Genomic DNA, 15,081 nt, shown 5'->3' on the forward strand with positions numbered 1-15,081 from the left:
TACATACAAAATAAAAATGTAATGAAAATAAAATTTGTATGGATACGAGTTTCATAATACATCAATATATAACATTAGACGGAATTTTCAGTATTACTTTGGAAAAAACGATTAATACATCATTTAAGTAGCAACTATATGTCCACAGATGATAAATTGTATACATAATACGTGGAATATATTTGAAAATGTGTTTTTTAATCTACGTTATATTATATCCTATCTAAATAGCAACTGGTAAGTACGTCGCTAATATGTATTCGCTATATTTTAAAAGCATTCTTGTAACTTGTAATTAGACTATGTTGTGCTTTCGTAACTCTACTGTTCATATTCTGATTATTTCTCTCTCTCTCTATCACGCTCGTTGTAGCATGCATGCGTCACTTTCTACATTAAATTATCTTTGAATATAACCACATTTTTGAGAACTTTGCTATAATAAACTGAACATTACCTATTTACAATATTGTATTATATAATAATGTTTAAAGAATTTTTGCAACAGCTATAATTCCTTTTACTTCAATCGTATACACAATGGAAATGATAAATATATGCAAACTTTATATAATTTGCTGAAAAAAAAATGTAATTTGATTTTCAAACATATACTCTAAACATATTATAACAATCAAATATTGTATTTTTAAACGTTTGAATTCAATTGTTTTAAACTTATCATTTCCGATCTACAACAGCGGTTGACAGCCGATGGTCAACAAACCTTTAGAGTGTGAATACATTTTGATAGTCCATTGCAAACCATTAAAATGTGTTAAACTAAGTTCCAAAATAGAGCAATAATACTGAATTATATATAAAAAATATGTCATGCCCGAGTCTCATAAAATCTCATTAAATAATATATACAGGAAAAATACGATATCTGTCTGTAAATTAAAAATATTTCAACTTCATTGATCAGCTGTAAAGGTTGTGTTTAATAGGCTGGGAACCGCTGTTATGTATGCGTTATACATTTCCAAACATTTCCAAATTTATTGTTTTAATAAAAAACATTCTACAAAGCAGTAAAGATGAGGCCGTCGGTGATGTTTTCTGCCACATTAAAAAAAAAAAAAAATACGTAACTCTTAATATCAGATTTCACATACAAATATTAAGAGTTTTGTAAAATAAAATTCTACTTATATCAAATTGGCTTCTATAAATGTACAATCATTTTGTATTCAAAAATGAATGCCTGTACCATAACAGCCTCATCTAAACTTATCTATTGAAATATTTAGCACATAGAACATAGAAATATAGCATTTTAAAACTTAAAGTCAAATTTGTGACAAAACTGAGTATTATAGAACATTTTGTGTACAATTTAAGAAAATAAATTTTATATTTCACATTAAAACCTTAATGCAATACATAAAAATATTAATAAAGATTTAATAAGTATTATATTATTGATCATGCAAATATTTAATATCAATTCTATTCATGTAAATATGTTTATTTAAATTTCAGCCGATCGAATACAGAGTTCTAAATATCAAATTTTGATTTATTGTGACAAAGGATGGTTTTAGTGAAGACTATTTAATAATTAATATATTTATCATGTTTATATAAGCGTTCCACGAATTTAAAAATTCGCGTCCACTACTTTTAACATGAGTACAAATTATTTATCATATATTGTAACCAATTACAATCTTTTATAGATTTATTCAGAGACTTTGCACTTCGGTTTTATAACAAGCATATCAGTGAGAAGCTTATATGAGGTTACTTCATTTGGCAGATTAAATACAATATCACTACATATCACAAAGCATATATACGACCAGCGCAATAAACATAAAGCTTTATATGTTTATCGGAAGATTATTTTAACTTAATATGTGTCGGGATATTGTTCACTGTTGGGGCAACATGTGCGACCACGCGGATTCGTACTTGGAGTGCGCCGCGCTGCACGCAGACTTCGACGCCTCCACCACGCTCAGCGGGAACGGTTCGTTCTGAAAATTTTTATAATATTATTTACGCTATAACTGACACTAAATAACGCATACTGGATTGCGTGACGCAAATCAGATTGAATGAAATTTCAAAATATATACACATATTATGTAACTTCGCCCCGCTGGGCAGCACCAGCGCCGGCGCCAACTATAGTGGTGATGGTGTGGGTGGTTACCGTGAGGCGGTCGTGCGCGGTCTCCAGCGCGTGTATGAACCGCTCGAGCTCGGCCCCGCTGGGCAGCACCAGCGCCGGCGCCAACTATAGTGGTGATGGTGTGGGTGGTTACCGTGAGGCGGTCGTGCGCGGTCTCCAGCGCGTGTATGAACCGCTCGAGCTCGGCCCCGCTGGGCAGCACCAGCGCCGGCGCCAACTATAGTGGTGATGGTGTGGGTGGTTACCGTGAGGCGGTCGTGCGCGGTCTCCAGCGCGTGTATGAACCGCTCGAGCTCGGCCCCGCTGGGCAGCACCAGCGCCGGCGCCAACTATAGTGGTGATGGTGTGGGTGGTTACCGTGAGGCGGTCGTGCGCGGTCTCCAGCGCGTGTATGAACCGCTCGAGCTCGGCCCCGCTGGGCAGCACCAGCGCCGGCGCCAACTATAGTGGTGATGGTGTGGGTGGTTACCGTGAGGCGGTCGTGCGCGGTCTCCAGCGCGTGTATGAACCGCTCGAGCTCGGCCCCGCTGGGCAGCACCAGCGCCAGCCCCGCGCCGCGCTCGCGCGCCTCGCACACGCTCCACTCCTGCGGACAGAGACCAAAGGTTAACGGCTTTCCTTGGATTCATTTGGACATTTTCATTATGTTGTTTTAAAGTCGCGAAAAAATAGGTACGGTGCGATTTAAATTCTTATAATTGTATTTTTGCATTATTTTATATCAAATTGGGGTGTTTTATTAAGAAGTACTAGTTATACTAGACCAATTATTAACATAAAAAAATCATATTCATATACATGTTGTGGTTTATTTGATAGTAGGTAGCACACATTTGATGACTTTTGGGTGCCGTATGTCATTATGTAAATTCTACACTTTTACAAGAAGAAACACAATTTTTAAACTTAAAGGGGAATTCTTTAATGTTTTCTTTTTCATAAAATAAAAAGTACGAAATGTATTAATTCTTGTACTTTTTACTGGCGCAAATTTAATTAAACTAATTAAAATATGGTGTCGTTACCTGGCCTACTAAATAACTTATCTTGAGAAAGTAATTCTATTGATTGTAGAAAATTAACTGGCTACCGATAGTTTAGATTAAAAGTAATGTGTTTTGCTATACTATCGATAGTATCCATAGTATATCAATAGCGGACTCTCGATATGCAACACTAGTTTGAACAGTTGCTTAGTAAACGATGCCCAACATGATGACAGTTTAGGAACTCCTGAGTGCTACGATTTTAACGAAGATACGACAAATAAATTAATCTGTAAATTATTTCAAAATGAATGAACTTTTTATTTTATACTCACTAAGCAGCACCAATTCTCGTCCGTGTCCGGTATTTTAAAAGCGGTCAAATTCTTGATGGAGCCGCACGCCAAAATTTCAACATCTGTTGTCATCTCTTCGATATATTCTGCAAAAAAAGTTATAAAGTTATAAAGGCGTAGTTCTCACGTGAACAAATCTACCTTCTAGCATTACAATATTATACTTATGAAAATATAGTTTTAAGTGCTTCGAATGATTCGAAACAATACAATATCTAAATTTTTGAATTGCAATATGGATGTGCTCAATGGGGTCCCCGGAGCATCATCATAATACACGGCTATCATCCGGTACTGTACCGTACTGTACTGTACCGGAGCTGTAAGAGCGTACTGACCTCTGAGCAGCGCCTCCGAGCCCCTCTGCTGCAGGTAGGCGGCGGCGCCGGCGACGAAGGCGGCGTCGAGCGTGTCGCGCACGCTGAGCACCTCGAGCGGCGTGACGAGCAGCGTGCACGCGGGCGGCGGCCCGGCGCGCGGCCGGCTCGTCTTGGCGCCGTCCTTCTCCTCCAGCGCCTGCCGACACACAAGAGACTTCTGCTGACTCATGTACGTGTAGATCATATGTATAGATGTTCATATTTTGGAATGTTCTAGATGTCCGGACGATTAACAGGATCCGTATCAACGGGACTCGATATAATATATTTATCACAAAACATAACGACAGTGTAATTGGTTCAAGTAAATATTTAAAGTATGTTAAAGTAATTTAGTCAAACATGCCCTTTTTCTTCGGCGAGGTATTATGTAATGGTGTAAATTTACTTCATGATCTAAATATTATGTAATATTTAGGGTACTATTAAAATAATAATGAATAAATAACAAGATATAAAATTGTTACAAAAAATCCCGTGTGAATTAATACAATGACAAAAAATTGTTTAAATAATCTTTCATAAAATCGTATATAACAAAAACAGGCAGAGAGAAAGAGAAAGAGACGGAAAGAGGTCGCCTGGAGGAGACATAACGCTATTTTCTTACGCATTTTTGTAAGCTGCGTAAAACAAAATCGTTCCAAATAAAAAGATAAATTACCTGAGCAGCGTGTAGAAGTAGAGACTGGAGCCAGGAGGAAGCGGTGGGGTCATCCGGAGCAGCCAGCAGCAATCTACTCGAGTCGCTCATCGCTATCTCGAAGCAGTGCGGCCGGCGGGACGGGTCCACGTGACGGCGCACTCCCACCACGGTGCGGAGCGCGATGTTGTTCGGTAAGGGAGTGCCGTCGGGCGAGTGTGGACCCCAGTGCAGAACGCCCGCTCTGTAAAACCAACACAATATTTAAATGTTACATAATCTTAATAATATTCGTGGGTGTATAATAATTTTCATATATATAATATCTTGTATCGCACCCGCCCCTGCTTCGCGCGGGTGCAATGCTGATAATAAAAATACTACAGAATGTCTTTATAAATATCGTTCACAGCTTTTATGTCATTAGACAGTACAAACCGCTACATCCCTGCATTTTAAATCTGTAATATCTTCTAAAATATTCATTTAAATTGTATGCAATAAAAAGTCATATTGATATATATTAATTGCACAATGTATTTAAGATACTTAATAAGATAAGGATAATGCTGTATTACCTCAAATCGCTTCGAAAATCAGTCATCATTTCTCGTTAAAAGTAAAGGATTAAAAATGTTTATGGTGGGTTATCCCTAAGAGATAGATATACCATATCCTTCCCGGACTTTTTTGAAGACCTTTTTAAGGTGTACAATACTGTAGCACATTATTTTGATATATCTCGTAGGGTTCAGACAGCGTTTGCAATGTAAGCGCAAAAAATGTGTTTATGTACGACATCACTTTAGAAGCTACTAAAATTATCAGTGTTTCTCTACCATATTGTGCATGTATTATACATATAAACCTTCCTTTTGAATCGCTCTACCTATTAAAAAACAAACGCTTCAAAATCCGTTGTATAATTTTAAAGATTTAAGCATACACAGGGACAGACAGCGGTAAGCGACTTTGTTTTATACTATGTATTGAAAGTGAAAGTATATATATATCAAATACATGACATAAATATAATTTGTGCCCTATATAGTACTCAGGAATAATGTAGCATGTACAGTTTATATATTAGTATAGATAAATTCATATAGCTATCTTCAACCCGTACAAAATATTTAAATCTAATACATAAACTCGAACCTTTTTCCAGAACAAACAATTATATTCCTAGTTAATAATGCACATCACGATACAGCGACGGAAGTAAATATTATACCCAAATTATAAATACAAATATATTACAAGCAGTTAAAACAATGTTATAACTTATAAGAGTACCATGACAAGGCATATTATCTTGATAATTCAACTAATTTGCCTTTCACTATAACCACTCGTTAGCTCGCTTTATGCTGGGGTACACATTCTAAAAAGAAAAGTTTCTAAAGAAAGTGTGTTAATGTAGTTTTGAACTAAATTAGTCCATAATATTTAAATTACGAAGCATCGTGTTTCAAAAACGCTTGTGATGTTTTATTTTTATTTTTAGGCTTATTGATAAATATATACTAATATTATAAATGCGAAAGTAACTCGTGCCTGTCTGTCTGTTACGCTTTCGCGTTCAAACAAGCTTGAACCCCATGTAAGAACGTAGGTTACTTTTTAAACTTAACACCTGAAGATCAACAACGAAAACGCGTGTTTCAGGCCTCAATGTCAAATGTAATATAAAGTTATTTATATGTCCAAATCATATGTATGTTTATCGATGTCAAAAATTATTACAGAAAAAGTGTTTAATTAAAAAGTAGGTCAATTACAGGTACGGAGATTATGCAATGTACTCAACTCACCTGAGCAAAAAGTAACACGGTTCAAAGCGTTTGCTTTTCTCCGTCTTGCACATGAGGTACCCTTCTAGTGGCGGTGCGAAAGCACCTGGGGCTTCGATGAGTCTATCTTCAGCATCACCTGAACACGCTCGACCGTAGTAGAGGATCGGTGGAACCTGAAATTATTATGACATTATTAGTACTTAGAAAATAAAATATATTTGTGAATCGTACAAATTTTAAATATCAGGTTTTCCTATATTAGCCTTAACATCTCAATGTTACTACTAGTATTAAACTTTGAGTCTGTTTTGTGAAACGATTGTAGAAACCAGAGACAATACTTGAAGCCAGATAATAGAACGCGTATTGTTTGTGGCATGTGACAGATTTATATACCATCGAAAATAGAATGAGAACAAAGAAGACAATTCTAAGAATATAAAAAATTTAACACATCACATACCCTCTTTTCATGCCTCTGCCTTGTAATTGCTAAGGCGAGATGGTTGCAGTTGAGCGGCAACATGGCTGGTGGACGTTGTATACGAAGCGGTGACGTTCGAGCGCTCCATTCCAATGAAGAAGCTAGTCTCGCGCCGAGAGAAGCTTCTCCGGTCACGACAGAACACGCGATATTACCCGCTATGTCGATTATTTGGATGTATTGCGCCTCAGGACCGACCTATGAAGAGTTCACCCAAATAATTAATTTAATATTACGTTCGCTTATTAATCGAAAAAAAACTCTATCATCGGTTCGGAATTATATTATTTTTCAAGAAGTGTCGTTTACAATTATTTTTATATTTATTTTTAACTGCTAACTCTAAATCACTTCGTTCCTAAGGTGTCTCCACCAAAAAAGTTGTATATTAGACACAACTTTGATAATTATCATAAATCATCGAAATCCGTCATGTTTTACGAACATACTTAAATTGTCAAGTATATATTATGAAGCGAAAGATTCTTCATTTTAAATTGACAAAGACTGTATTAGTCCAAAGTAGAATGTTATAGGGTATTACACGAAAAAAGTAACTAAAATACAGCAGAGAAGCCGATACATCATCTCGTGTTTTACCTATGAGATCAGGCAAGTCATTTATGTATAAGAGGAAGAGAAGTTGACCAAGAACTGATCCTTAAATAATCTAATTCATATTTCTCTGATTCACGCAATCAAGAGGCTTAGGTAAGTCAAAAGATATTGTAAACGTCCTGTGACCAGGCTTTCAAAATATTTTTAAAGATCACTAGCATCGTTGTCAAGCTACTCTTATTAAAGTAATTATAACATCTTTAATATATACATAATTTAATATCACATTTTTAATATTGTTTATAATTAAAAATTTGGCGACGACAGGAAATGAAGGCAGTTGTCAAAATTAGATTGTCAATAAAAAGCATGTTCAAAGTCTTTAAAGATATTCTGGAACTCGGAACTCATTGCAGAACACGAGCGGTAATAGTCAGAATGTGATATTATGCGCCATGGCTATAATAATTATAACATTTATAGGATACACTTATCAAAATGACATATCACAAGTAAGTTCGTTGTCATCGATGCACGAGACACGAAATTAATACTTATAGAATAGCACTGCTGAAGAAGAAGATTATTTTTTCTCTGGTCATAAAATAACAATCAAGATTGAGTTTTATTTTATTACATAAAAGTGTTTAATTTTACTTATATAAGAGCTTTGGCATAATACTTTTAAATTTCTCTATTCGTCTTCCATTGTTCATAACAAACATGTTTTTTTTTTTGATAGTTTATTTCCGACCAATAATGCATTAGTTATGTACCAGTCGGATCAGAAAAAGGAATACAATTTTTGTTATGATATAGATAGGCCATCGCCCATATACAACGGCGCTGTAAGAAATATTATTTGCTTACATCGATAATACGCAAGCAACCTTGGTAACTAAGATGATACGTCCCTTGTGTTTGTAGTTACACTGGCTCACTCAGCCTTCAAACCGGAACACAACTATGGCGAGTACTTCTATTTGGCGGTAGAATATCTGATGTGGGTGGTATCTACCCAAACGAGCTTTCACAAAGCCCTACCACCAGGTAAATATACAGATATCTTCAGTTTTTTGTATTGATTCAGCGTTTAATTTTATCCGCTTTCGTAAATATGAAACGACCCGAAATGGTTCAAAAGTCTTAAAATAAATATGCCATATTTAGAGTCAAAAATACTTAAAAAGACGGATCAATCAACAAATTTAGACATATGTTACAAAGTTGACGATTGCGTTTGTTTCACACGATACTTGCTTGTATAAATGCCTACAACATGCGAGTGTTGCGTGCAATGTCAAGAAACGTTTGTCTCGCTTATAATATATGGGTGAGTGAGTCACTATAAAAACTTCAACGTTTAATCAACATGCAAATTTATTACATGCATTATTAATATTATGCTCTAACATTATTGCAACATTTACTGTCGATTGGTTATTACTTAAGAAGCGTATGAAGGCGAACTGTTTGTGCTAAAGTCAAACTATGGAACTCTTGGAACATTTCCAAGCCGGTGTTCAGATAATTCAAAGACGCAGTTCATTGGAATCGATGCTGAATTGCCGAAATAACTTTTGTTGTTTAATTTTCCTTGTACGTATTATTAGCTAAAATAAAAACACATTTGAATTAATTGTCGAGTTTTATTTTTCATTACAAATACGAAAACTGTAAAAGGGGTGTGTTCACGACATTAATTATTTGGTCAGTTTTTCTATGCTCGTGAATTCTTCTGAGTATTTAAGCCGAATTATTTTCTCATATATTTATTGAAAATGCCATGACATTTTATACACTTTTTTTTTATTTAATTTGTCTGCCATTAGTTTAAATCGTGACATAAAATTGAACGAATAAGTAAACGAAATCGAAATTTTTTTTCCATAACTTTCAATTACAAAGCAAAGTTCATTATAAGACAAAAACATCGTAAATAGAAAATGTTATCTGTCAAGTTGGACAGACAGTCTAGACTACAGTCACGATAGAAAACTTCTCTTGATAATAAAACTGGTGCATGGACCGATCCGTTGGTGTTTCATTCTATTAACGCCAATTGATTTTGATTGATGTTATTTTAATGGACCGTATTCGGTTTGCTTTTTTAATAATAATAAAATCATTTCAAAACGTTGTAATAGATATAGTCTGTTACGTATAATCCTGAACGTATGCTCATGTTACTTCCGTCAATTTAAATCCTCTACTTCGGTGGGTAGAAATACAAATGTTTCTTTTTTAATCTGAAACCGTTACGCACGAGTCAAGTTATGTGGTCTATAAAATATGTAAAATATAAATATGTTAAATATTAATGACAATTGTACTAGATGTTATGATATTAAAGTTACTATTTGGCTTGGTGTGGCTGTTGCGTTCAACAAAACTTTTCTACCGTTACACAACACACCAAATAGTAGCTAACTACAACTGTTTTTTGTACGTTCTTCTCGGTTAAATCCACAATCCGAATCGACGGAAGCTTATCATTTAATTGAATCGTGTTAAGTGCCAAAATAAGACCAAGAGCCTCCTTGAATAAAATTTATTTTGATTTAATAATAATTGAATCACAGCACTAGATTCAATTTAAATTGAATCGCGGTAGATTACAGAAATATTTTATATTGCCGTGTTCCGTTTTATGGGTGACTAAGTCAGTATAATTACTGGCATAGGAGACATAACCGCTTACTTGCTATGGACACATAGACATTGCAAGTGTATGTGTAGTGGTCTAAGAAATTTCACAAGGCAAATGAAAATATGTTATAAGAGATTGTATAATTTGATTCTTTTTTTATTTGTGATAATAAAAGATATATTTTACAATTGAAAATAAAGTACATTCGTTTCGCACATATGTAACTAATAAAATCAGTATATAAGCACACCCAGGAAGTAAATTCATTTCATTCCAAAGGTACACGTAATTCGGAATACAATATAATAATTGACATTATTGAGGTGATAGAGTTTGGAGATGAATATTGGAATTCTTGAATGGCAATAAACCCCCAGTGATTTTACTATGGAGCCTGAAGTTGTATACTGGAATAATTTTTTGACTGTTTAACTAATACCTAATCTACTATGTCCGGGTAGTATTGGGTGCCATATTTTGTGACTGAATTGACATACCATTTCCACCTGAACTAAATATTCGCACACTTTTGGTAACACTATAAACCAAATAACATAGTTGAATATATTTATTATTTGCATCTTTTTTATCTGTATTTTATATAATTACTTCAAAGTCGAAGTAACAATATAAACAATCAAGTTGATAGCATGTAGTTATAACATTTTTTTTTTTATTGTAGTTGCATTTTAAGTGCAACGACCGATCGATAGTGTATCTTCATTACTTTTATACGCGATAAATAATAATTACTTTTGAGGTGAAATATATATTTATGTATATTATGAATTATAGATTTGGTAACGAAAATAAAAATTGACACCAGCCCCCAAGGGGTCGCTCTACGCTCATAGAACTTACCGAGTGACATTTAAATACATTGCCGTAATTCGTTCGTTCGCTCTAAAAATCACTCTAAAAATAAAAAAGCATATTCTTCTACACGATGACACAAAATAACATTGTTTATTTTCAAAATACATTTACATAATACCTGAAAACTTCATTTATATACTGGATATTTTTAATTATTTTTTTTATTTAAGTTAAAAACATTCGGAGTTTAGAAAATATAAATGATAGTTCTCGTGACAGTGGGTTCCGTAATTAATAATATTGTAATATGCAAATTTTGCCTTTTAAATATATCCCTAAGCATTGTTGTCAAACTAAAGTTTCCGTTTTTTTCCCATTCGAAACTGAAATAGTTACACCATCAACTTATCACCTAAACACTAAAAATTAACAAGTGATATAGGTAATATTCAAAGTGATAAGTCTTTAAAGGTGTAAACAACATGATATATGTATATCAGTAGTTTTAATTTTGTAATTTTTAATAATGTGTTTTTATGTAACATCCGTATCTTAGCATGAAGGTCGACTGGCAGGGATTGCTTAATAGCCCTTTTGTCCGACTTTAAAAAAAAAACTTGTTAGGGTTTTTGGGTAGATCTCAAACTGTAAACAATCATCACAGAATATATTACTTAAGTTACAATATATGTGTGTATTAAAAGTTCTGTACATACCGCGATAGCATCCAGCTCGTTGTGGGGCAATCGGCATAGTATGTCATATTCTGTGCCTCCGGACTTCACGCTGGCTACATAGAGCGCGTAGTCCGTTATGAATACTAGGAGAGGAGTCCACGAACCGTCCTCCATGTTGTATGGTGATTGTACTTTCATCATCTTCAACAAAACGGAAATATTACTTAAAATATTTTTTAAAATATTCATAACCAAAATACATACAATATATACATATATATATATTTCATTAACCACTATGATTTTGCAACAATTGCTTAAAAGACTTTTATCAATCTGGGAAAAACTTGTCTGCAGTGGATCGTGTCATTGTTTACTGCAGTTAATTTAAGAAAACTGTATTTTTTATATTTTCCTTAGTAATCAGCTGTGACTAAGAGAAGCTTTTACGTAACGCTATATAAAAAAAATAATGGTATCCAATTTGAAACTATAACTGCATGGAAAATTATCTCGTATATAATCTAAGGTTAAAAACCAACAAACGTATTATAATTTCATAAATAATATAGTTGGCAAGGTCTTGTTAGTAATAGTTTCATTAATGAACATTACAAAACGATTCTTACCCTGTTCAATGTTTCATTGGGATAGGAAAATATTTGCAGTCGTAATTTCTCATTGCATTCAATAGCGACATTGTCTTCGAAACTGTCAAAGTATGATGGCTCCTCGGCTGTGAGAAGTCGCACCGACAGTCTTTTGTTTTCGATGACTTCCTTGTCGATGAGCCGGGACATCCTCGACGAGGAAACGCGGAATGTTTCCGACACATTTTTAAACGGATATATGATGCTCGGAAACTCTTTCTCCATTCTCATTTTAATTTGAAAGAATTTATTGTTCTTCACCTTCAGTTCAAGGTCTTTCTTCTGGCACACATTTCTAAGGTATCGGTTCAGTAACGCCGATTTGTTAGATTGCATCTTTTGATTGGAGGGACTGTCGAAGAATTCGTCATTGAAATCATCAGCGCCCTTCAAGGTTGAGTTATCTGTGTTGGAGCAATTATCGCTAATTACTTGCTGTGTTTCGTCACTCTTTTGCACCGTCGATGCGGACTTGCGACTGTATCTGTTTACGTTTTGCTTTTTCGGCGACGACAAGTGCTTGGAGACGCCGTTCTTTTGCTCCGTTTCCTCTTGAACGTTTTTGTTGAACTGTCGTTTCGGTGTCGATGTCCTGCTCGAATTATCTGGTTCTGATTTCGCATTAAGGTCGAGTTTACTTGAACTCAGTACCATCTCACTGACTGGTGTGGATTCAGGGATTGGTACAAAGGTTTCCTTTGGAGCTTCAAAGGCTGTTTGGAATGTATCATGGACGTAACTATAGGAAACACCTTTATGTTCATAAACTGTACTTTCACAATTAACGACAAATTTACTAAGTGGTGGAAACACACCCCCTTTGTTTGAAAGTTTAGTGTCCAGTTGAGTTTTCATGTTTAATGTCAATTTATGACGAGGGGATCCTTCATTGGGTGTTCTGTCCCCTGTCACGGGATTTTTCGATCCTGATATAAACTCTTTCGGCTTTTCTGCTTCCAAGGGCTGAGAGTTTAGATTAATTTCAACAAAATCGTCTTCATCATCAATTTGAAAACCAGAGTCTAAGCTTTTCGATAGTTTTTTATTTTGATTCACATCACACGGTAGTGCTTCTACCACATTATTTAATTCGAAACTAGTCTCTGGCAATCCTTTTTCAGGTGCAAAATTAAAATTGAAATTTTTATAAAAGTTCTTTAATGAATCTATGATATTATTAGCATCGAGGAGGCTCAACACTTTATTATTATGTTTTCTTTCTTCTACAACATTTGTTGTTATGTACCTCTTCTTCTTTAAGACAGATTTGACTGTGGTTGGGCTTTGAGTGACTTCTAATGGTTTATTATTACGATCATGCGACTGATCAATGTCGGCTTCAGAGAAATATGTTTTTCTGATAAATGCCACATGCCCACCATTTTCGAAACCATCACATGAGTAAGATTTCTGTGTCTTGTCTGTTTTCTTGTGAACAGGTGAAGTTTCAGTTTTGTTTGAGTGGGAAGACGATGAATCACTGGATGAAGATTCTGAGTCACAACTAAAATTGGAATCTGAACTGTTGGAATCACACGCATATAATTTTCCATGAGGTTTTGCCTCATTATTGTTAACTCTGTCCTTATTTTCTCTTTCAAAGGTTTGGCAATATTCAAATATTCCACTTTTATCATGTTTCGAGTCCCCATAGGTCAGTATATCAGACATGGTCTGCTGAGCTACATCTGCTGCATATTTTGGTGATCTATCCCCAGAAGCACACCATGAGAATCTATCGTTTGATGCATTTTTCTGTCTGAATTTATCACAATATGCACTGTCAGGCCCATAAGATATAAAACCTCTTTCAATGTGAATGTTATCTGTTCTTGTATTATTTAAAATATCTTCATGAAAAGATACTCTTTTTTTCTGTGAGCTTGGCCCACTTTGGGACTTTTTTCTACATCTCCTTCTATACACAATATCTTCTGATAATGATTTTTTTGGCTCAGATGTCCTCAAGGCAGACTTTTTTACTTCTTCATTGCAAACTTTCTCACTCTCTAAAGCTTTTAGAACAACATCTGGTAAGTTTTCATATACTGGTTTTTTACTTGTTTCAACTAAAAGTTCAGGGACAATATCATCAGGAGCACCTATGTTTTGATTATCTATATCACTACGGGTCATGATACTACTGTTAGTGCTCTTGATCATTTCTTGGGAACCTGATGGTGCAGCATCATAAATACTGTCACAAGTCAGTTCCTCAGCTCCAATAAGACTGTGAGACATAAGAGCCTGACTTGTAGCCTCTGAAGCTTCACTGTCCAAACATAAAACACCAGAATCACCGGGCGTATCTGCCAGGCTGCTAGTTGTGCTAGATATGAGATGAGAGTTGCCTTGTAAACATAACTCGGTCGGTTTCCCGGCGTTTTCGCCTGCGTTCTCCATTTTTGTGCACTGGAATGTATCTTCACTGCCTCTTAATGCTGTTGCAACAACAGTGTCGTCAGTTTTATGACGACGTTTGATTTTATCGATCTCCTTGGTTTTTATTTCTGTAGCCTTGTCGAACGACATCACAATATCCGTTATACTTGCTTAGTAGTTGATAATTATATTTCCTCAAGGATATATTATTCGTATTTCATTTATCATGTTCATATTTTACCATTTTTATTAATGATTCACACTAAAATACGGCAAATAACAAGGCGAACACAAAGCAGCCATTTGTAACTTTTTGACGTATTTTTTGTGACGTTCGGAAACTAACAATGAAAACTAACTAAATAAAAAGACAATTTAATTAAAGTTGTATTATTTCTTATTAAGATAATGAATTTAAAATTATTATAATATTAAACCAATGTAAAGAAATAAATTATTTTTAAGAAACATGGTAAACTTGAACATAATAAATAATTAAAGTAGAAATATTTGTAATATATGCGACTAATAATATATTATAGTTTTTTACGCATGTTGTTCAG

At 34.7% G+C, this 15,081-nt stretch overlaps 1 protein-coding gene across 1 annotated transcript; it reads right to left on the minus strand.

Annotated features, from left to right (window-relative positions):
• Nucleotides 1-1,540: 1,540 nt before the first annotated feature.
• Nucleotides 1,541-14,813, minus strand: LOC125069990. Its single transcript, XM_047679647.1, has 9 exons — nt 12,116-14,813; nt 11,526-11,687; nt 6,765-6,983; nt 6,320-6,474; nt 4,527-4,749; nt 3,821-3,998; nt 3,462-3,568; nt 2,610-2,726; nt 1,541-1,982 (listed from the first exon to the last, which is right to left on the minus strand). Exons 1-9 carry the CDS (start codon nt 14,666-14,668, stop codon nt 1,878-1,880), a joined length of 3,819 nt encoding a protein of 1,272 aa, XP_047535603.1. The 5' UTR covers nt 14,669-14,813; the 3' UTR covers nt 1,541-1,877.
• Nucleotides 14,814-15,081: the final 268 nt, after the last annotated feature.

The sequence above is a fragment of the Vanessa atalanta genome, chromosome 16 (genome assembly GCF_905147765.1).
Source record: "Vanessa atalanta chromosome 16, ilVanAtal1.2, whole genome shotgun sequence".
NCBI classification, from domain to species: domain Eukaryota; kingdom Metazoa; phylum Arthropoda; class Insecta; order Lepidoptera; family Nymphalidae; genus Vanessa; species Vanessa atalanta.